This window comes from Eschrichtius robustus, chromosome 12, assembly GCF_028021215.1.
Source record: "Eschrichtius robustus isolate mEscRob2 chromosome 12, mEscRob2.pri, whole genome shotgun sequence".
In the NCBI taxonomy this organism is placed as follows: Eukaryota; Metazoa; Chordata; class Mammalia; order Artiodactyla; family Eschrichtiidae; genus Eschrichtius; species Eschrichtius robustus.
This window is the reverse complement of record NC_090835.1, coordinates 40,140,267-40,163,635: the sequence shown is the minus strand read 5'-3', so window position 1 is coordinate 40,163,635 and position 23,369 is coordinate 40,140,267. Positions and strand designations below refer to the sequence as shown.

The following is a 23,369-nucleotide window of genomic DNA, read 5'->3' as shown; positions in this document are numbered from 1 at the left end:
CTATGACACTCCCCATGGGCCCCAGGAGAGGCCAAGATGTTGTCAGGGAGATGGAGAAACCATTTCTTCACCTTCACAGGAGGCTTCCCTTGCCCACTGCCCAGCAATCCCGTGAGGCAACAGCAGGGGCTGAGGCAAGTCCAGCTCACAGCCGGGGAGGAGATCAGGGATGGGGCAGGTCAGGGAGACGTGTGGTTGGGCCATTGCATCAGGCCCAGGAGGGACATAAAGGACGGTCCTGCATGCTGGGAGGAGACCGACTTGGGGACCATGGAGACTCAGAGGGCCAGCCTTGCCCTGGGGCGGTGGCCACTGTGGCTACTGCTGCTGGGACTAGTGGTGCCCTCGGCCAGCGCCCAGGCCCTCAGCTACAGGGAAGCTGTGCTCCGTGCTGTGAATCGCCTCAACGAGCGGTCCTCAGAAGCTAATCTCTACCGCCTCCTGGAGCTGGACCCACTTCCCAAAGCCGTGAGTCAGGAGGGCCCTGGGGAGGGGGCTGTCTCCCGCCAGCCCTGGCCACACTGTCACCGCCTCTGCTCAGGCTGTACCTCCTGTCAGGAAGGCACTTCTCCCTCTAGGTGGGCTCCCACCTCTTCCAGGAAACCTTCCCAGAGCTGGGTCCCCTCCCAGCATGAGGCTTCCTGCCTTAGCATCTCTACTGTGGGAACAGGCGCCCTGTACACCCCTTTTGGGCCTACGGGTTCTCTGGGAGCTCCAGGGATAGAGGGGGGTCACTGGCTCTGCCATGTGACTTCCCTGCTTTAAGTTCCCTCTTAACTCGGTGTCCCCCTACCCAGGAACGACTCTGCTCAGCCTGGAGGTGCCAGTGACAATATGTCTCCCTGCAGGTGGTCCCTGACTTGCCTCTGCCCCTCCGTGGGGAAGGTGTTCTCATCAGAGCTGGTCTGAGGTCCCCTCCTGCTCTCTGTGTGCCCACGAGGCCAGGAGTGGGCTCTGCCCCCTTTCCCTGTGCACCCAGCACCAAGCCCAGGGCCAGGCACACAGGAGGGGCTGGAGAGGCTGCCGTCTAGGTGGGGGCAGGGAGACAGATCAGAGAAGGAAGCATGAGCTCAGCTTAGTCACCCCACTTTGATCCTGGACCAGGACGAGGACCCGGACACCCCGAAGCCTGTAAGCTTCACGGTGAAGGAGACCGTGTGCCCCAGGACATCGCAGCAGCCCCCGGAGCAGTGTGACTTCAAGGAGAATGGGGTGAGGCTGGGGGCTGGGGGCACTGGCGGATGCTTCCCAGGGATCTGAACAGGGGGCTTCTGGGAAGATTTCCAGCCCCTGTGTTGAGTTTGGGAGGTGATGACTCAAGGGTTCCAGTTTGACCTCGAGCCTCCCTTTCCAGCTGGTGAAACAGTGTGTGGGGACAGTCACCCTGGACCAGTCCAAGGACCAATTTGACATAAACTGTAATGAGGTGAGTGGCCCCTTCTGTGTTGTGGAGCTGATAATGGGATGGGTTGTGGAACATCCTTTGGACCAAATACCCGCTGCCCCTTCGAGGGCAGAGAAAGGCCCTCCTACCCTGGTCCCTCCCTCACCTGAGCCCCAGGTCTCCAGGACTGGCTCTGCCATCCCTTAGAGCAGTGGTTCTCTAAGTGGGGTCCCCACCCGGAAACCTGACCGAAAGGCAGATTCCCAGGCCCCACTCAGACCTCCTGAATCAGACTCTGGGCTGGGGCCCAGCCATTTGCATTTTCACAAGGCCTCCAGGAGATTCTGACTGTGCTGAATTCTGAGAGGCACTGACTAGAGTAATGTGCTTTCAGCCCCTGCTCCAGTCCAGCTTTGTTGGGATGGGCTTGTGATCCTGGGAAACCCCTTGCCATCTGTGGGCCCCAGTTTTCTCATCTGTCTGTGAGTTTAGGTATTCAACCACATGCTCCAAGTGTCACACTGGAAGTGAATTGGGGCCCCAAGCTTCCTGCAGTGGCCCAGGAATGGGGGTGTTCAGGTGGGGTGTGGTCCTGTCTTAATCTTGAGCCAGTCCCCAAAAGAAGTCTGTTTCCTCCTGGTTCACAGATTCAGAGTGTGGGGCTATTTGGCTGGCTGCGTCGCTTGCTCTGGAGAGGCAGGAGAAGATAGGCAAAAAGACTGAGAGAACTGGTCAGAGAATCAAAGATATCTTTGGGATATTTCAGCCCAGTGAATAGTGCTAAGAATCAGCTTATCCTGGCTCAGACTTTTGGACTCTGAAAAATAAATTCTTCTGAAAACAATTTCCTACGCATTCAAATTCACTTATCTCCTCTCCTCCGTCTTACCAGGAACAAGTCCTTAACTCTGAGAGTCCTCTTGGGTGTGGGTGTGTGTGGGTGTGTGTGTGAGTGTGTGTGTGTGAGAGAGAGAGAGAGAGAGAGAGAGAGGATCACTCCTGTTAACATAGAGATGGGTGAGGCAGCTGTTCCTTCCAGGCGGGCATGGGGAGAGGCAGCAGGGCCAAGAGGTCCAGCACAGCGTCTCCATTCTCGGGTCCCTCCCGTGCCCTTCACACGCCTCTGCCCTCCTCCTCCAACCCCCAGTAGGGACTTAAGGAGACCTGCTCTGTGTGCAGTGCTGGTGGGGATGCTGTCCCTGCTCACATGGAGGTGACAGTCCGGAGGGGCCAGGCATTTGTTAAACACTCACAGAGACGTTCAGTCTCAGGGCTAAGCCTGCAGTTACAATACCCATAACGTTTTGCTTCCCCTTGACAGTCGTAACTCTGGAAAAGCCTACCCTTCATGGCTTTTCCTCTGGCATTGAACACATCACTGTGGCCGTTTCTCAATGCCATTCAAACAAAAAGCAACCACACTCATAGAAAGAGGGATCAGATTTGTGGTTACCAGAGTGTGGGTGGAGATTGGACGAAGGTTGTAAAAAGTACAAACTTTCAGTTATAAGATACATAAGTACAGGGATGTAATGATGACTATAGTTAACACTGCTGTGTGGTATATTTGAAAGTCGTCAAGAGAGTAGATCCTAAGAGTTCTCATCACAAGTAAAAAAAACATTTTTTTTTTCTTTTCGTATCTATAGAGATGATGGATGTTAATGAAACATTGTGGTAATCATTTCACAATATATGTAAGTCAAATCGTTATGCTGTACACCTTAAACTTATACAGTGCTGTATGTCAGTAATATCTCAATGAAACAGGAAAAAAGTACTTTTTAAGAGTGTAAAAGAATTATTGCAGCAAAAAGTTTGTGAACCGCTGCCCTAGAGAAACTCTCCATGCGTGTGCAAGGAGACATACAGGATAATAACCAATTGGAATATTGGCCTATTTTTACAATAGAACTCTTTTTTTTTAAAATTAATTAATTTATTTATTTATTATTTTGGCTGTGTTGGGTCTTCGTTTCTGTGCGAGGGCTTTCTCTAGTTGCGGCGAGCGGGGGGCCACTCTTCATCGCGGTGCGCGGGCCTCTCACTATCACGGCCTCTCTTACTGCAGAGCACAGGCTCCAAACGCGCAGGCTCAGTAGTTGTGGCTCACGGGCCCAGTTGCCCCGCGGCATGTGGGATCTTCCCAGACCAGGGCTTGAACCCGTGTCCCCTGCATTGGCAGATTCTCAACCACTGCGCCACCAGGGAAGCCCATACAGCTGTGAACAAAAATGAACGGATTACCGTATATCATTAAAGAAACTGCAAAATGAGCTAGTAGATACGTTATAAGGCTATTTATAGAATGTTCAAAAGCATGGAAAGAATACTACGTTTTGCTTATGGGTACCAGTGGTAAAAACAGAAAACGTGCCGGAGGAGAAATCAGCAGGTCAACGCGGTAATACAGTCTTTCTCCGAACCGCGAGGGTCGCGCTCTGTTCCGAAACTACGCTTCCCGGCAGGCCACGCGCTGCGCCGTGACGCACTTCCTGCAGACGCACGTCCTTCCCTTTGCACCGCCCGTGGCCAGGGGCGGGCTGTGAGAGCTTTTAGCGAGTGGACGCTCAGGGTGCTATCGCTGTTGCTGCCGCTTCGCCTACCCAGGCGCAGATGTGGACCCCGCAGGAGCAATTCCGGCTTGGCAGCGGACGGTGAGTCGGGCGAGCTGGCGAAGTGCCAGGGCGAGAAGAGGGTGACCGCACCCCCCCCTCCCTCCGGCGCTCCGACCTCAGGCGCCGGGCTGGCGTGGGCGGTATCCGAGGCTGAGGCTGGTCCTTCAGGAGGTGTGGAGGTGGAGGGTGCGCGCTGTGGGCTGTGCAGATCACCCTTCCCGACTGCTCGCCTTCCTGTGGGTGGGGCGGGGTTTCCTCCTGTGGTGTCCAGTACCCTGTCCTCGTGGTTTGCAGCTACTTCTCCAAATCTCCCCGCCTCGACTTCCGCCGCGGGGGTCCCATTTGCGCTGTCCACTCCGGCAGCCGTTGGCTGCCAGTGACTATTGAACGCTTGAGGTGTGGCGAATGCTACTGAGGAACTGCATTCTTAATTTTACTTCCTGTTAATTAATATCTAACTGAATAATGAAGAAGTCTAAAACATTTTTCCATCAGACACAAGGTTATTGTTTTGCTAAGACTACACTTCCCTTTAATCCTTGAAAATTTAACGTCTTTTTGAGATGTGCTGTAAGTGTCAAATACACACCTGATTTCCAAGAGATGGTTGGGGGGATTTCCCTGGTGGTCCAGTGGGTAAGACTCCGCTCCCAATGCAGGGGACCCGGGTTGGATCCTTGGTCGGGGAACTAGATCCCACATGCATGCGGTGACTAAGAAGTCTGCATGCCGCGACTAAAGATGCCGCAACCAAGATCCCGCGTGCTGCAACCAAGATCCCGCGTGCTCCAACTAAGACCTGGCGCAGCCTAAATAAGTAAATAAAATAAATAAATATTTTTTAGAAAGAGAGAGATGGCTGGGAAAAAAGTATAAAATATTGATTGAAATGATAATATCTTAGATATGTTGGGTTAAATGTTATTAAAGGTAATTTCACTTCTTATTTTTTAAAAGATTTATTTATTTATTTATTTATTTATTTATTTATTTTTGGCTGCCGTTGGGTCTTCGCTGCTGCGCGCCGGGGCTTTCTCTAGTTGCGGAGAGTGGGGGTTACTCTTCATTGCGGTGCGCGGGCTTCTCATTGCGGTGGCTTCTCTTGTTGCGGAGCACGGGCTCTAGGCGCGCGTGCTCAGTAGTTGTGGCTCATGGACCCTAGAGTGCAGGCTCGGTAGTTGTGGCGCACGGGCTTAGTTACTCCGCGGCATGTGAGATCTTCCCGGACCAGGGATCAAACCCGTGTACCCTGCACTGGCAGGTGGATTCTTAACCACTGTGCCACCAGGGAAGTCCCGAATTTCACTTTTTTTTTTTTTTTTTTTGGCTGCACAGCGGGGCAATGCGGAGTCTTAGGTCCCCGACCAGGGATCAAACCCATGCTCCGTGCAGTGGAAGCGCAGAGTCTTACCCACTTGACTGCCAGGGAAGTCCAGGAAATTTTAAATCACATATTTGGTTGGCACTGTAGCTCTCATATTGCTCTTGGATAGCGCTGCCCTGTGAGAAGGGATATTTTTGCATCTGGTAGAGCCTTCCTAGCCTCTTGGGGAAGGCTTCCTAGAGGAGCTGATGTATCTGGAGGGCATTCTTACCCTGTCTTGTCTGAGGGGTCTGTATCTACCACATTGCATGTTTCTGTTGGAGGTTCCTGCAGAATGGCTTTTTCAGCCCCTTTTCCCTAGCCACCATGAGCCTTCTTGGGGTGGGTTGTGCTGTAGAGAGAAAAGTAAGGACATGATGGTGATTTGAGAGCATGAGACTGGAGGAGGATGCATCTCTCACAACCAAATGTCTCCTGAGACTCATGTTTTCTTTTCTACCAAGGTGAAGAAGATTCTAATGGTTTTAGAAGACATGTTTACACTTTTAATAGATACTGAACTGCCATGTAGATGGTAGTTTGCTCCCACCAATTATTAAAGAGGCACTGTTTCCTCACTGAGTTGAGATGCCATATTTGCCACATACTATGATTAGATTGCCCTTTCTTCCACCCACCCATCCATCCATCCATCCATTCATTCATCCTTCCATCCTTCTTACTCTGCAATCTGAATTGTAGATATGACCAACCTGTGATTGACCTGTATCATGAGGGAGGGGGGAAAAAACCTTAATTGCTTGTAGGCACTTAGAGTTTTGGAGGTCACTTGTTGCCAGAGCATAACCTAGCTTATCAGTCAGATAGTGATCCTTTTCTCCATGTCAGTCTGAAAAGTCTGGCTTCTTCAGTGTGAATTCTAGATGTCTGGTCACTCTGCATTTTCGTTCAGTCGTTGGTTCGATAGGCATTTATTGAAGCAGTGATAAGTGAAGCTGCTCTGAAACCAGAAACTTAGATACTAGGCTTGGCGCTGCCACTTGGGAGTGATACAGTCTTGTGAGCCAGTGACCTAACTTCCCAGTTCTTGGCTCCCTCTTTTGTGAGATAGAGGTAGCAGCAGTATTTACATCATGGCTTTGTCATGAAGATTAATGAAGCAGTGGACTTAGCGCGGTGCCTGGTAAGTGGTACCTGCTTAATCAGTGTTAGCTACTGCTAGTGGTAGTTCTAAAAGAAGAGCTGTGTAGGATAAGTTATGCTGCAGTAATAAATGACCTCAAATCTCAATGGCAGTCTAACAACAGCAATCTAACTGGAATCCTATCTAACCCTTAGTGGGTTAGCTTTGGCTCTTGGGTTAGCTTTGGCTCTACTTCGTGTCCTTTAGATCCATGACCAAGGGCGAAAGGGCAGACCCTATGTGGGCAAGGAGCACTGTGACAGAGGGAGAAGAGCAAGAGAGATGAAACCACACGGTGGCTCTTAAAGTTGCTGTTTAGAAGAGAGACGTCATTTCCACTCACATTTCACTGGTGAGGCAAGTCACTTGTATGTGCCTGATGTCAGTGGGTGGGGAAGTGTAACCCGTTTGCAGAGAAGGAAAGCCAATACCTGGGAATAGCACAATCCAGTCCGAGGAATTTACCCTAATTGCTAGGATTACAAAAATGTCTGAAGAATTGTATTAAGCACTGTCAGGGACAGGTAGCTGGGGGAGTCCTGGAGAAAATAGGATAAGTCAGAAAAAGACTGTAAGAACATGAAGTTATATCTGGGGACTTTCTTTTTTCTGTTCCAGCTTTTATAGATTGGTGAGGACAAATTGGCATAGTCTCAGGGTCAGAGTTTCCCTTCAACTTCCTCTCTCCTAAAAAGTCATATTGAAGAACTTCCCTGGCGGTCCAGTGGTTAAGACTCCGTGCTTCCACTGCAGGGGTAATGGGTTTGATCCCTGGTTGGGGAACGAAGATCCTGCATGCCACGTGATGCGGCCTAAATAAATAAATAAATAAATAGTCATATTGAAAAGAGTTCAATGTATGCATCCCCTTCTTTCTATTCTGTTTCATTACTCTATCTATTGCTGTACTACTGCTAAAGCACTTTCATTTACTATGGCTTGACAGTGTGTTGTCATATTTTAGAAGACAAGTCTTCTTAGTCTTTATTTTCATAATTTTCTTGACTATTCTTATATATTTTCTTTAAAGGAATTTTAGAATTATCTTGTCTAGAGCCATAAAAATTCTCTGTTGTGATTCTGACTGGTGTTGCATTGAGTTTATTTAATTTGGAAGGAATTGATTGGCTTGCAGTATAATTCACCTTGTCCAGAAGCATGGTATGACTCTTCATCTACCTGCATATCCTATTATGATCTCCTGAATAAACTCACATTCTAGAAGGGAGATAAATGGAGAAACTTAAACGTAAACATGTAGTGTGGTGTGATTGAGAAGAGACCCAGGTTGGACATAAGAGGGAGTTACACCTCTGCCTGTGGCATTGGAGTTTGAGTCAGGAAGGCTTACTGGAGCAGGAGAACCTGAGTGGTCACAAAGGGGCAGTAGTCAGCAGTGGACTGAGACTCTAGTCAAGGAGTCTGCAGCACTTCAGGTTCTGTAACAGCAGTTCCCTAACACTGCTTGCCTTTCTCTGGGCCATGTTGCTGGAGGTCTTTGACTCAGGTTTGTGGGGAGACAGATAATGCAAACTTCTGATGGGGTCATATGCCTTACAGATACCGGAATGGAAGATAGCTTCCCAGAAGACAGTGTAGGGCCTGGGGCTCTACCTAACTGATGGGACTTGGTTCAAAACTCAGTATTGTAGAAACTCCTTAGAGCACAGGGAATTGACTACAGCTGGAACCTAGACCAGCAGAGCCAGAAGCTGGGCATTGCATGCCCTGCACAGGGTCTGAGAATAGAAGCCCAGGTACTGTTCTGTCCTGGCCATGGTATTACCTGCCGCTTCCATGAAGAGTTGGAGACGTGAGAGTAGTGGGGGTTGTTGAAGTCTCTGCCTTAAAAGAAATAGTATGCTAATCGTGGGGCTTATCCAAAGTGGCTGAGCTGTTTGGTGCTAGCAGCAACCTGATAATCCAGACCTTGGGCTGCTAGCTGAGGACCTGATCTCTTCCCCTCCCGTCTCCTCCTCTCCTGTTCCTTTAAGATGGCTGACAAAGGCCAAAGTGTGATGGGAAGAAGGGAGGGAGGCTGTGCCAAATGGTCCTGAGTGACGTAGCTGGCGGGAGCACGCAGTGCTCAGGTGGCTTTGTAGCTGGGCACTGCTGATGGAGGGGAGCCTCTGGCTGCTGTGTGGCTCCAGTAGGGGCCTTTCCCTCTCTGGCACTCACACCAAGGCAGGTGTGTATATTGTGGGGCTGAGGGTCTCAAGTTTTGGGGGACTTTGGGGATCCCCCATTAATGTATGTTATTCCCATTTGTGACTTTCCAGGTATGGAGGGCAGGGGCTGGTGCTTGTGGAAGTGGGGCTGGAGGAGGTGGGTCCCGCTCCCTGATCAGGCCCGTGATACTTCCTTGTACCAAAAGCAGCAGCCTGTGGGCTCCATAGTATAGCCTGTGTGGTGGATGCTCAGAGCTTCCCTTGATAGACTAACAGGTGAGTCAGTGAGCTGTGTCCAGCAGGTGGTACAAGGGTTAAGAGAATGTGTGGAAAGATTTAACAGTGTAGGATTGAGGCTGCTATATTTAGAAGGCCTGCTTGCAAGGTTGGCCCTTTGCTGGCATCTGGGAACTTGGCACTTGACCTATTCCCTAACTAACAGGTGTAGTTCATTGTACCTTGACACCTACCTTCCTTCTGGGAGTCTGGAATTTTTATACCTTCTCAGCAGAGGGTGCCTACATGACTAACCCCCAATAAAAACCTTGGGCATCTGAGGCTTTAGTGGCCTTCCCTGAGTAGAAACTCTGCACATATGTTACTGAATTTTTCACTGTTGGAAACTCACTTTGTCCCCTTATGGGAGGGAGAGAGCATGAGGAAGCATGTGCCTGGATTTCTCCAGACTCTGCCTGTGTCATTTTCCCTTGCTGATCCTGTTGCATATCTTTTTGCTGTTATAAACCCTAACAGTGAGTACAACTGTGTTGAATCCTTAGAGTCCTTCTAGTGAGTCACTGAATGGGGGGGGGGATGGTGATCTTGGGGACCCCTGATACCGGGATCCAAGTAAATGTAATTTTGGTATCAGTGCCAGAGAAGTTTGGAAGCCAAGGCATTGAATGCCTAGCATCTGGCTGGGAAGCTGTGCTTGAGCCAAGTTCTCAGCAGGGCCAACCTTTAGTCTTTTGAAGTGGCCAGAGTTGAACCCCTGGACTTAAGGAGTCAATGAAAGGAGACACTACACAGTTCAGCAGAGGGGAGAATACCAGTGGGAAGAAAAGAGTTCCGCATCACCCATAGGGCCTATAGCAACCAGTACTCCATTGCCAAAGATGCTCCCTTGCCCTAGTCCTAGAGACCACTGGCACCCCAGAGACCAGTGGCAGCTGCAGATCAAGTTCATGACTGTCTAAGAGGGAGGTGTCTAGACCTCTTAAGTTATAGTCAGGAGCGGAGGGGCGCTGAGGTATTGAAGGGGAAGATGGGATTGGCTCTGACACTCCAGTGATGCCAAAACTCTTTTCTGGAACCAGGATTCCATCTGAAAGCCTAGCTGTCAAACCTGAAATAGTGACTGTGTCTCCAACTGGGAGAGGCATAGTTCCTCCCCAGTGCCCCGCTCAAGTCTGGCAGATAGGAGTCCTGTGGATGTCTTTCCTGTCAAGTCTTCAACTACCAAGTCCCTGAGGCAATGGGCAGTATCTAGGGCAGGCCTGGTATGGTAGTCCCCTGCTAGCCCCTACCATACCCCAGACCTAATGGAAGATGTGGCACCCCAAAGAAGCAATTCCGTGTGCCCAGGATATCCCATAGGAGAGCTTAGAGACCCTGAAGGAAGTTGCAGAGGACAGAGACTTAAGGGCAGTGAGGGATCAGGACAGGTCTTCATCTGGGAAAACGCAAGGGTTTTCCCTGGTGGCTTGTCATGGTGGTGTTCTGGAAGGCTGCCTTCAAGCCCTAGGTCATTTCTGGCCTGAGATGGGTCCAGTGTTTTGGTGATGGTGAGTTCTCTGAGGTGTCTCTGAGCAAGCAGGTGGCCCTGAGACTGCTCAGCCAGTACTGTAACCTGGCCACCTTCAGGAACCTGATTGCTTATAGGAAGGCCATGTACCAGGCCTTGGAGAAAACCAGGGTATGAATTGGCAAGCCCTTCTCAGCAGTCCTGAAGAGCTGGAGATCAACCAGAGTACATGTTGGAATGGGCCCATAGGGGCTTCAAGCTGATTGGCCTCCAACCCAACAACTGACTAGCAGGTAAACTGAAGGTGGGTTGTGCAGGCAGTGAAACATGGAATTAAAAAAAAGGAAAACAGGACCTGAAGACACACAGCTGCCATTTCTGACAACTGCCCACCATCTGAATGCCAAAAGTCAGATTGCTACAATAATGGCAAAGACCTCAGGGAAGAAGACCAGAGTCCAAAGCAAATAACTTTGGATATAACAAACAAGTGCAGTCTAGAATAGGGCTTGGCAAACTTTTTATGTAAAGGGCCAGATGGTAAATATTTTAAGCCTTGTGGGCTTCATGGTTGCTGTAGCAACTACTCAACTCTGCTGTTGTATAAAAGCAGCCAAATAGGTAAATGAATGGACATTGCTATGTTCCAATAAAACTTTATTTGTGGACATTGAAATTTGAATTACGTATGATTTTCATGTGCCATGTGATAATATTCTGTTTTTTACTTTTTCAACCGTTTAAAAATATAAACACTCTTCTTAGCTCATGAATGGTATAAAAACAGGCAGTAGACCAGATTTGTTCTGTGCATAGTTTGCCAACCCCTGGTCCAGCACTTAGCTCTTTGTCCTGTGGTAGGGGCATCTCTGTCTCCTTCCGTCCACTCTTTGAGGATGGGCTCTACCTCTGCCCAATGTGCCAGGTCCAGTTCAATTGAAGGACAGTAAAATTGAAGAAAGTAGAGACAGTAACCACCAAGTTGAACTTTAAAAGGAGAATGATTTTCCCTGTTGTCATGAATGGCAAAGATGTTTTTTAGTACACTGAGCTAGAAAGGATCTTTGACTTCCTTGAATGCTGTGCAGAGTGTCCAACATGGACAGAGGCACCTGCTGGTGAAGTCCTGGACTGTGCCTGTCATCCAACACCTCTTGCCGCTCAATGGTCTCATGATGGGGAGAGAGGATGACTCCTAAGAGTCAGTTGAGGGATCCTCAACTGTGTGAGGCTCGGCTCAGCTGTGTGAGGCTACTCTGTGTACCTCAGTTTTCCCACCTGCTTAGTGGGATCAGAGCCACCCTGTCTCTGGCAGGGGGAGGCTCTGAGCAGACTGAGAAGCCACCTCCTTGTGTGCCGCTCAGATCTAGCCACTGGGAGTGGTCAAATGTGGTACTCATTTTTTTCTTCTAAAACTTTAGAACTTGCAATAGTAAGATTACTGGATTTTTTTTTCCCCTCTTGCATTTATCTTCAGGAACCTGGTTGCTTATAGGAAGGCCATGTCAGAAAAACAGTAGCTAAGTCACTCAAACCACAGTGCTAACTACGGTTGTGACTTGAAAAATTGCCCAAGATCCTTATCAAACAACACTATAATTTTATTTTTTAATTTTAAACTGCTTCATTTTTCACAGGGATGTGCAGTTCTGGATGAACGTGTAGATTTGGGACATTTTATGGGACAGAATGATGGTTTTCTAAGGCATGTAGGAGGCTGTATTGTGTAAATGTCTTTCTTGAATCATCTGACACATTCTCCTCAGCTTAGTACAGAAGCCAGGGTTGCTGTTGGGGTCCATTTAGAGTGTTTCCCCAGATGGTGATTATTTCAACAGAGCTGACATCATCATCACTTTGAGGACTTTTTTTTTTTTTCAATACCAAGAACAAGGCCACCCTTGGCTAAATCCCTCCAACTAACCACTCTGTAACCCTCTGAGGAGCCCAAGAAGGAGTGGGTCAAATTATAAGCTTCCGTATATCTTGTAGACAGGTATGCCTTATCAGTATCTCCCTCTCTTTCTCACTGATGTGAGGGGTGTCAAGGAGGAAGCTTAGGGCTACAGCTAAGACCCTCCTCTAGTGATGCACTGCGTTCCGCAGGGATCAGAAGCATGTTCTTTTTGTTTCCTCTCATTGAAGAGATGGCAGGGAAAGCTTAAGCTTCCACCCAGGATGGTTTTGTGTGTGTGTGTGTGTGTGTGTGTGGTGGTGGTGGTGGGTTTTTTTTCTTTTTTATTGGAGTATAGTTGGTTTACAATCTGTGTTAGTTTCAGGCACCCAAGATGTTAAAGCCTTGCCTTTTAAAATTCCATGGTAATTTGTTTGTTTGTTTTTAAATAAATAAATTTATTTATTTATTTATTTTTGGCTGCGTTGGGTCTTTGTTGCTGTGTGCAGGCTTCTCTAGTTGCGGCGAGCGGGGGCTTCTCTTCAGCTAGCAGGGGCTACTCTTCATTGCGGTGCACGGGCTTCTCATTGCAGTGGCTTTTCTTGCTGCAGAGCACAGGCTCTAGGCATGTGGGCTTCAGTAGTTGTGGCACGCAGGCTCAGTAGTTGTGGCACGCAGGCTCAGTAGTTGTGGCGCACAGGCTTAGTTGCTCCACGGCATGTGGGATCTTCCCGGACCAGAGCTTGAACCCGTGTCCCCTGCATTGGCAGGTGGATTCTTAACTACTGCGCCACCAAGGTAATTTGTTTTTAAGGGGAGTAAGGCAAGCTGCATTTTAGAAATGCTGTTGTAGTGGTCTTTAATACCTTCTACTCTTTACTAGTGCTCTTGTATAAAGTAAGGAAAAACTTTGAAATTTTAAAAATTCATTTTTCTTAAATCACATTTATATTTCTGTGTTTAAAATTTTCATAAACTTTTTTTCTTGGGGGGGTAACTGGAGCCATGTAACAAGTATGGGAAAAAAAACTATGCCTTGTCGGAACAGTTTTGCTGATTTTTAGGGTGGAAAGATGATGGGTGCTTAGAATTTACCTTATTATATTTAATTAAGATCAGTATTTCTCTAAAAACATAAGTAAACAGGGAAGGGGTGTAGACCTTGGAGGTTAACTCAGGCGTTAAGGCGAGAGGTGAGAGGAGCTGAGGTCCTGGATGGGATAAGGAGGGGCTGAGACGTCTGGTTCAGGTGAGAAGGCACAAGTGGCCACAGCTGAGACTCGGAAGGGTTCTCAGGAATAATCCTGATAGGCCTGGGTTCTCAAGGCTACTATTTCTTTCCCCAGTTCTGTCTTTTAAGAACTCTGCCAGACTCGGTAAAGAGGAGAAGCCTAGATATCTGGTGAGTTGGGGCCACCTTTCTCTTCTCTGAAATGCTAGCTTACTTCTCAGAGATTCAGTGCGTCTCTCTTTCTTGGGGAGGGAGGCAGAGATGAACGTTGAGGTGGCCATCAACATTCATCAGATCAACATTCATGCCTGTGTTTGCCGTTGTGCTAGGCACTTTATAATGATTTCTGCATTTAGTTTTTTTTAACTTTTTGAGCTTATAGAAAAACATAACTAAGTTTAATATAAAGAATTTAAGGCATTCTAAAACACAAGGGTAACTTTTAATAAAAACGTGGGGTTATTAAAGTCCTAAAATGCACTATTAAAGTTCCCTTCATCAGAGTTCACACAAATAATTATATTACCTTAATAGTATCTCATAGTCTGGTCTTATACACTGGATTTCTTTTTAACTATTATTGAAATTTTCAAGCATGTCTAAAAGTAGAAGAAAAGAGTTAATGAACCCTCATGTATCCATCAACCTACTTCAGTAACTATCAACTCATGGCCAGTTTTGTTTCATCTCCAACCTTACTGGATTATTTTATTTTATTTATTTTTTATTTTTTATTTTTTTAATGTCTGAAACATTTATATTAACATATTTCCATACATATTTCCATACAAATACAAATATAAGATTTTTAGAAATTTCATATAATGTCTGAAACATTTATATTAACATATTTCCATACATATTTCCATACAAATACAAATATAAGATTTTTAGAAATTTCATGTAATGTCTGAAACATTTATATTAACATATTTCCATACAAATAACCCAATGAAAGTTTAGTATTAGTTGTTTTGTTTGTTTGTTGTTTTATACTGCAGGTTCTTATTAGGCATCAGTTTTATACACATCAGTGTATACATGTCAATCCCAATCGCCCAATTCAGCACACCACCATCCCCACCCCACTGCAGTTTCCCCCCCTTGGTGTCCATATGTCCATTCTCTACATCTGTGTCTCAACTTCTGCCCTGCAAACCGGCTCATCTGTACCATTTTTCTAGGTTCCACATACATGCATTAATATACGATATTTGTTTTTCTCTTTCTGACTTACTTCACTCTGTATGACAGTCTCTAGATCCATCCACTTCTCAACAAATGACTCAATTTCGTTCCTTTTTATGGCTGAGTAATATTCCATTGTATATATGTACCACAACTTCTTTATCCATTCGTCTGTTGATGGGCATTTAGGTTGCTTCCATGACCTGGCTATTGTAAATAGTGCTGCAATGAACATTCGGGTGCATGTGTCTTTTTGAATTACGGTTTTCTCTGGGTATATGCCCAGTAGTGGGATTGCTGGGTCATATGGTAATTCTATTTTTAGTTTTTTAAGGAACCTCCATATTGTTCTCCATAGTGGCTGTATCAATTTACATTCCCACCAACGCTGCAAGAGGGTTCCCTTTTCTCCACACCCTCTCCAGCATTTGTTGTTTGTAGATTTTCTGATGATGCCCATTCTAACAGGAGTGAGGTGATACCTCATTGTAGTTTTGATTTGCATTTCTCTGATAATTAGTGATGTTGAGCATCTTTTCATGTGCTTCGTGGCCATCTGTATGTCTTCTTTGGAGAAATGTCTATTTAGGTCTTCTGCCCATTTTTGGATCGGGGTGTTTGTTTCTTTAATATTGAGCTGAATGAGCTGTTTATATATTTTGGAGATTAATCCTTTGTCCGTTGATTCGTTTGCAAATATTTTCTCCCATTCTGAGGGTTGTCTTTTCGTCTTGTTTATGGTTTCCTTTGCTGTGCAAAAGCTTTGAAGTTTCATTAGGTCCCATTTGTTTATTTTTGTTTTTATTTCCATTACTCTAGGAGGTGGATCGAAAAAGATCTTGCTGTGATTTATGTCAAAGAGTGTTCTTCCTATGTTCTCCTCTAAGAGTTTTATAGTGTCCAGTCTTATATTTAGGTCTCTAATCCATTTTGAGTTTATTTTTGTGTATGGTGTTAGGGAGTATTCTAATTTCATTCTTTTACATGTAGCTGTCCAGTTTTCCCAGCACCACTTATTGAAGCGACTGTCTTTTCTCCATTGTATATCTTTGCCTCCTTTGTCATAGATTAGTTGACCATAGGTGCGTGGGTTAATCTCTGGGCTTTCTATCTTGTTCCATTGATCTATGTTTCTGTTTTTGTGCCAGTACCATATTGTCTTGATTACTGTAGCTTTGTAGTAGAGTCTGAAGTCAGGGAGTCTGATTCCTCCAGCTCCATTTTTTTGCCTCAAGACTGCTTTGGCTATTCGGGGTCTTTTGTGTCTCCATACAAATTTTAAGATGATTTGTTCTAGCTCTGTAAAAAATGCCATTGGTAATTTGATAGGGATTGCATTGAATCTGTAGATTGCTTTGGGTAGTATACTCATTTTCACAATGTTGATTCTTCCAATCCAAGAACATGGTATATCTCTCCATCTGTTGGTATCATCTTTAATTTCTTTCATCAGTGTCTTATAGTTTTCTGCATACAGGTCTTTTGTCTCCCTAGGTAGGTTTATTCCTAGGTATTTTATTCTTTTTGTTGCAATGGTAAATGGGAGTGTTTCCATAATTTCTCTTTCAGATTTTTCATCATTAGTGTATAGGAATGCAAGAGATTTCTGTGCATTAATTTTGTATCCTGCAACTTTACCATATTCATTAATTAGCTCTAGCAGTTTTCTGGTGGCAGTTTTAGGATTCTCTATGTATAGTATCATGTCATCCGCAAACAGTGACAGTTTTACTTCTTCTTTTCCAATTTGTATTCCTTTTATTTCTTTTTCTTCTCTGATTGCCGTGGCTAGGACTTCCAGAACTATGTTGAATAATAGTGGTGAGAGTGGACATCCTTGTCTCGTTCCTGATCTTAGAGGAAATGCTTTCAGTTTTTCACCATTGAGAATGATGTTTGCTGTGGGTTTGTCATATATGGCCTTTATTATGTTGAGGTAGGTTCCCTCTATGCCCACTTTCTGGAGAGTTTTTATCATAAATGGGTGTTGAATTTTGTCAAAAGCTTTTTCTGCATCTATTGAGATGATCATATGGTTTTTATTCTTCAATTCGTTAATATGGTGTATCACATTGATTGATTTGCGTATATTGAAGAATCCTTGCATCCCTGGGATAAATCCCACTTGATCGTGGTGTATGATCCTTTTAATGTGCTGTTGGATTCTGTTTGCTAGTATTTTGTTGAGGATTTTTGCATCTGTATTCAACAGTGATATTGGTCTGTAATTTTCTTTTTTTGTAGTGTCTTTGTCTGGTTTTGGTATCAGGGTGATGGTGGCCTCATAGAATGAGTTTGGGAGTGTTCCTTCCTCTGCAATTTTTTGGAAGAGTTTGAGAAGGATAGGTGTTAGCTCTTCTCTAAATGTTTGATAGAATTCACCTGTGAAGCCATCTGGTCCTGGACTTTTGTTTGTTGGAAGATTTTTAATCACAGTTTCAATTTCATTACTTGTGATTGGTCTGTTCATATTTTCTGTTTCTTCCTGGTTCAGTCTTGGAAGGTTATACCTTTCTAAAAATTTGTCCATTTCTTCCAGGTTGTCCATTTTATTGGCATAAAGTTGCTTGTAGTAGTCTCTTAGGATGCTTTGTATTTCTGCAGTGTCTGTTGTAACTTCTCCTTTTTCATTTCTGATTTTATTGATTTGAGTCCTCTCCCTCTTTTTCTTGATGAGTCTGGCTAATGGCTTATCAATTTTGTTTATCTTCTCAAAGAACCAACTTTTAGTTTTATTGATCTTTGCTATTGTTTTCTTTGTTTCTATTTCATTTATTTCTGCTCTCATCTTTATGATTTCTTTCCTTCTGCTAACTTTGGGTTTTGTTTGTTCTTCTTTCTCTAGTTCCTTTAGGTGTAAGGTTAGATTGTTTACTTGAGATTTTTCTTGTTTCTTGAGGTAGGCTTGTATAGCTATAAACTTCCCTCTTAGAACTGCTTTCGCTGCATCCCATAGGTTTTGGGTCGTCGTGTTTTCATTGTCATTTGTCTCTAGGTATTTTTTTATTTCCTCTTTGATTTCTTCAGTGATCTCTTGGTTATTTAGTAACGTATTGTTTAGCCTCCATGTGTTTGTCTTTTTTACGTTTTTTTCCCTGTAATTCATTTCTAATCTCATAGTGTTGTGGTCAGAAAAGATGCTTGATATGATTTCAATTTTCTTAAATTTACTGAGGCTTGATTTGTGACCCAAGATGTGATCTATCCTGGAGAATGTTCCGTGCGCACTTGAGAAGAACGTGTAATCTGCTGTTTTTGGATGGAATGTCCTATATATATCAATTAAATCTATCTGGTCTGTTGTGTCATTTAAAGCTTCTGTTTCCTTATTTATTTTCATTTTGGATGATCTGTCCATTGGTGTAAGTGAGGTGTTAAAGTCCCCCACTATGATTGTGTTACTGTCAATTTCCTCTTTTATAGCTGTTAGCAGTTGCCTTATGTATTGAGGTGCTCCTATGTTGGGTGCATATATATTTATAATTGTTATATCTTCTTCTTGGATTGATCCCTTGATCATTATGTAGTGTCCTTCCTTGTCTCTTGTAACATTCTTTATTTTAAAGTCTATTTTATCTGATATGAGTATAGCTACTCCAGCTTTCTTTTGATTTCCATTTGCATGGAATATCTTTTTCCATCCCCTCACTTTCAGTCTGTATGTGTCCCTAGGTCTAAAGTGGGTCTCTTGTAGACAGCATATATATGGGTCTTGTTTTTGTATCCATTCAGCCCATCTATGTCTTTTGGTTGGGGCATTTAATCCATTCACGTTTAAGGTAATTATCGATATGTATGTTCCTATGACCATTTTCTTAATTGTTTTGGGTTTGCTTTTGTAGGTCCTTTTCTTCTCTTGTGTTTCCCACTTAGAGAAGTTCCTTTAGCATTTGTTGTAGAGCTGGTTTGGTGGTGCTGAATTCTCTTAGCTTTTGCTTGTCTCTAAAGCTTTTGATTTCTCCATCAAATCTAAATGAGATCCTTGCCGGGTAGAGTAATCTTGGTTGTAGGTTCTTCCCTTTCATCACTTTAAGTATATCATGCCACTCCCTTCTGGCTTGCAGAGTTTCTGCTGAGAAATCAGCTGTTAATCTTATGGGAGTTCCCTTGTATGTTATTTGTCGTTTTTCCCTTGCTGCTTTCAATAATTTTTCTTTGTCTTTATTTTTTGCCACTTTGATTACTATGTGTCTCGGCGTGTTTCTCCTTGGGTTTATCCTGTATGGGACTCTCTGCGCTTCCTGGACTTGGGTGGCTATTTCCTTTCCCATGTTAGGGAAGTTTTCGACTATAATCTCTTCAAATATTTTCTCTGGTCCTTTCTCTCTCTCTTCACCTTCTGGTATCCCTATAATGCGAATGTTGTTGCGTTTAATGTTGTCCCAGAGGTCTCTTAAGCTGTCTTCATTTCTTTTCATTCTTTTTTCTTTAGTCTGTTCCGCAGCAGTGAATTCCACCATTCTGTCTTCCAGGTCACTTATCCGTTCTTCTGCCTCAGTTATTCTGCTATTGATTCCTTCTAGTGTAGTTTTCATTTCAGTTATTGTATTGGTCATCTCTGTTTGTTTGTTCTTTAATTCTTCTAGGTCTTTGTTAATCATTTCTTGCATCTTCTCAATCTTTGCCTCCATTCTTATTCCGAGGTCCTGGATCATCTTCACTATCATTATTCTGAATTCTTTTTCTGGAAGGTTGCCTATCTCCACTTCATTTAGTTGTTTTTCTGGGGTTTTCTCTTGTTCCTTCATCTGGTACATAGCCCTCTGCCTTTTCATCTTGTCTATCTTTCTGTACTGTGGTTTTTGGTCCACAGGCTGCAGGATTGTAGTTTTTCTTGCTTCTGCTGTCTGCCCTCTGGTGGTTGAGGCTATCTAAGAGGCTTGATGGGAGGTTCTGGTGGTGGGTAGAGCTGACTGTTGCTGTGGTGGTCAGAGCTCAGTAAAACTTTAATCCACTTGACTGTTGATGGGTGGGGCTGGGTTCCCTCCCTGTTGGTTGTTTTGCCTGAGGCAACCCAACACTGGAGCCTACCTGGGCTCTTTGGTGGGGTTAATGGCAGACTCTGGGAGGGCTCACGCCAAGGAGCACTTCCCAGAACCTCCGCTGTCAGAATCCTTGTCCCCACAGTGAAACAGAGCCAACCCCCGCCTCTGCAGGAGACCCCCCAACACCAGCAGGTAGGTCTGGTTCAGTCTCCCCCAGGGTCACTGCTCCTTCCTCTGGGTCCCGATGCGCACACTACTTTGTGTGTGCCCTCCAAGAGTGGGGTCTCTGTTTCCCCCAGTCCTGTCGAAGTCCTGCAATCAATTCCCACTAGGCTTCAAAGTCTGATTCTCTAGGAATTCCTCCTCCCGTTGCCGGACTCCCAGGTTGGGAAGCCTGACGTGGGGCTCAGAACCTTCACTCCAGTGGGTGGACTTCTGTGGTATAAGTGTTCGCCAGTCTGTGAGTCACCCACCCAGCAGTTATGGGATTAGATTTTACTCTGATTGCGCCCCTCCTACCATCTCACTGTGGCTTCTCCTCTGTCCTTGGACGTGGGGTATCCTCCTTGGTGAAGTCCAGGGTCTTCCTGTCAATGATTGTCCAGCAGCCAGTTGTGATTCTGGTGCTCTCGCAAGAGGGAGTGAGAGCACGTCCTTCTACTCCGCCATCTTGGTTAATCTCCCTTACTGGATTATTTTAAAGCAAATTTAAGACATCATACTGTTTCATCCATAATTTCAGTCCTGTGTTTATCCTTAAAACAACTTTAAGAGGTAAAGAGAGTCCTCCTTTGGGAGACATCTGGTTCAGAGGGATTTCGTGACTTTTTTTTTTTTTTTTAAAGATTTGATTGATGGATTGATTGATTGATTGCTATGTTGGGTCTTCGTTTCTGTGCTAGGGCTTTTCTCTAATTGTGGCAAGCGGGGGCCACCCCTCATCGCGGTGCGCGGGCCTCTCACTATCGTGGCCTCTCTTGTTGCGGAGCACAGGCTCCAGAGGCGCAGGCTCAGTAGTTGTGGCTCACGGGCCTAGTTGCTCTGCAGCCTGTGGGATCCTCCCAGACCAGGGCTCGAACCCGTGTCCCCTGCATTAACAGGCAGACTCTCAACCACTGCGCCACCAGGGAAGCCCCGTGACTTTCTTATAATCACACATGAGCACCTAAATTGAACTCAGATTGCTCTGACTCTCAAAACCATGAGTTTTCTGTGATGCCTTCTTGACTTTTTTTCGTCCTAGAAAACTATTCAATGATAAAAGAACTTGGAGAATTCACCTTCCTGTTCTGATGCTTCATCCCACCCTTGCTCCCCTGATCCCATCTTCTCTTCTACACCAAAAGTGTAATTTATTGATTCTTGGGTACAGGACTGTGTAAAATTCTGTGAACTAGCCAAACAGAATGTAAGTACACTGTCCTTATTCTCAAGGAGCCAGTAGTCTTTGGGAAATAATGCATAGAAATAGGAAATAATGACACCTGGTAATTATGATGAAGACAGTTAAAACAAAATAGTTAAGGGAAAGACATGACTAAGTGTTAGTCTGTAGCTGTTAAAACAATGCACAGCCACAAACAATGGTCTTAGGTTTTGGATTGACAATCAAGTTAATGGTACACAATGCATTTTAACTCTGCATTAAATCTAGGTAGCTTCGTGAAAGGATACAGGACAGAAAACAGCAGCTACATCGTTGGTATTTTCCTCAGGGGATTTTGCATTAGCAATGGTCAGTTTCCAGGTCCTAGGACCACAGATACCAACCTTGATTGTCAGAGATGGGAGTGACTTGGGAGCAAATCACTTTCTAACAGGGAAGTAACTGCCTTATTTCTACCACCTCCCCAACACTTTATTGAGATTGCGTTGTATAACCTAGGTCCTTTGCATTTTCATTTAAATATTAGAATCCGCTTATCAGTATCTACAATGAGATTATTTTTTTAATATAAATTTATTTATTTATTTTTGGCTGCGTTGGGTCTTCGTTGCTGCGCGCGGGCTTTCTCTAATTGCGACAAGCAGGGGCTACTCTTTGTTGCGGTGTGCGGGCTTCTCATCGCGGTGTCTTCCCTTGTTGGGGAGCATGGGCTCTAGGCATGCGGGCTTCAGTAGTTGTGGCACGTGGGCTCAGTAGTTGTGGCTCACGGGCTCTAAAGCGCAGGCTCAGTAGTTGTGGTGCAAAGGCTTAGTTGCTCCACGGCATGTGGGATCTTCCCGGACCAGGGCTCGAACCTGTGTGCCCTGCATTGGCAGGCGGATTCTTAACCACTGCGCCACCAGGGAAGCCCTACAATGAGATTTTGATTAGAATGGCTTTGAATTTTTACATCAGTATGTGGGAGAACTAACATCTTAACATTATTGAGTCTTCTGGTCCATCAACACAGTATATCTTCACTTATATAGATCTTTATCTTAGGAATCTTACAGTTTTTGATGTACATGTCTGGCACATATTTTGTTAAATTTATCTCTCAGTATTTCATGGTTTTTTTTGATGTTAGTGTATTGGAATGACACTATTTTTTAAGGTTTTTTAAAATAAAAATTTAATTTTAAAATAGTTTCAGATTTACAGAAAAATTGCAAGGATAGTATATAAAAAGAATTCCCATATATCCCACATCTAGTTTTCCCTGTTATTAACATCTTACATTAGTATGGTATTCTTGTCACAATTAATAAACCAGTTTTTATGTTATTATTAACTAAAGTCCATACTTTATTCAGATTTCCTTAGTTTTTACCTAATGTCCTCTTTCTGTTCCAATATCCCATTCAGGCTATCATACTACATTGGTTGTCATGTCTCCAAGGAGGTGTTTTGGGCAGGTATTTTGTAGATTGTCCCTTAATTGGGATTTGTCCAATTTTTTTTTTTTTTTTTTACATCTGGGACATTTTTTATTACAAAAATAAACATCCAGGGTTCCTGTAACCAGAGAAAGTGGGTACAAATCCTCATTTTTTTTAGGCATCACTTTGAGTAAGAGATACTGTTTTAGTATTCTTCAGCTGTCATACCTGAATATCACAGATTGGGTGACTTAAACAACAGACATTTATTTTCTCATAGTTTTGGAGGCTGGAAGTCCAAGATTAAGGTGCCAGCAGGGTTGGTTTCTAGTGAGAACTTTCTTCCTGGCTTGTAGACGGCTGCCTTCTCACTGTGTGTCCTCACATGGCGTTTCCTCTGTTCAAATGCACATTCCTGGCGTCTCTTCCTCTGTTTATAAGGACACCATAACTTTATGACCTAATTTAACTTTAATTATCTCCCGAAAGGCCCTGTCTTCAAATGGAGTCACATTGAGGGTTAGACTTCAACCTATGAATTTTGGGGGGATGCAGTTCAGTCCATAACATTCCATCCTCGCCCCCCCCATTCACATCCTTCTAGTATGCAAAATACATTTACCCCAAGCCAACAGCCCCAAAAGTTTTAACCCATTCCAGCATATTCCAAGTCCAAATTCTCATCTATTTATCATTGAAATCAGGTATGGGTGAGACTTGAGATATTGACGTTTTTTCTGATTAGGCTGAGATACGGTTTTCTGGGAGGAACACCACAGAGGTGAAATATTATTCTTATCACATCATGCCAATGGTAGATAGTATAAGCATTACTTACCACTGTT

The 23,369-nt window shown here is 44.6% G+C and overlaps 1 protein-coding gene and 1 long non-coding RNA gene across 3 annotated transcripts in view; both read left to right on the top strand.

The window, feature by feature from the left end:
• The first annotated feature begins 270 nt into the window (after positions 1–270).
• Positions 271–2,094, top strand: LOC137773157 (antibacterial peptide PMAP-37-like). The gene is made up of 4 exons (XM_068557626.1): positions 271–468; positions 1,105–1,212; positions 1,355–1,426; positions 2,032–2,094. Exons 1-4 carry the CDS (start codon positions 271–273, stop codon positions 2,092–2,094), a joined length of 441 nt encoding a protein of 146 aa, XP_068413727.1.
• A 1,868-nt stretch (positions 2,095–3,962) lies between these two features.
• The window catches only part of LOC137773375 (uncharacterized), a 110,265-nt gene continuing 90,858 nt past the window's right edge, over positions 3,963–23,369 (top strand). For both annotated transcript variants that reach the window (XR_011075664.1, XR_011075665.1), the window contains exon 1: positions 3,963–4,041. This is a non-coding gene — a long non-coding RNA (uncharacterized lncRNA). The remainder of the gene's footprint in view (positions 4,042–23,369) is intronic.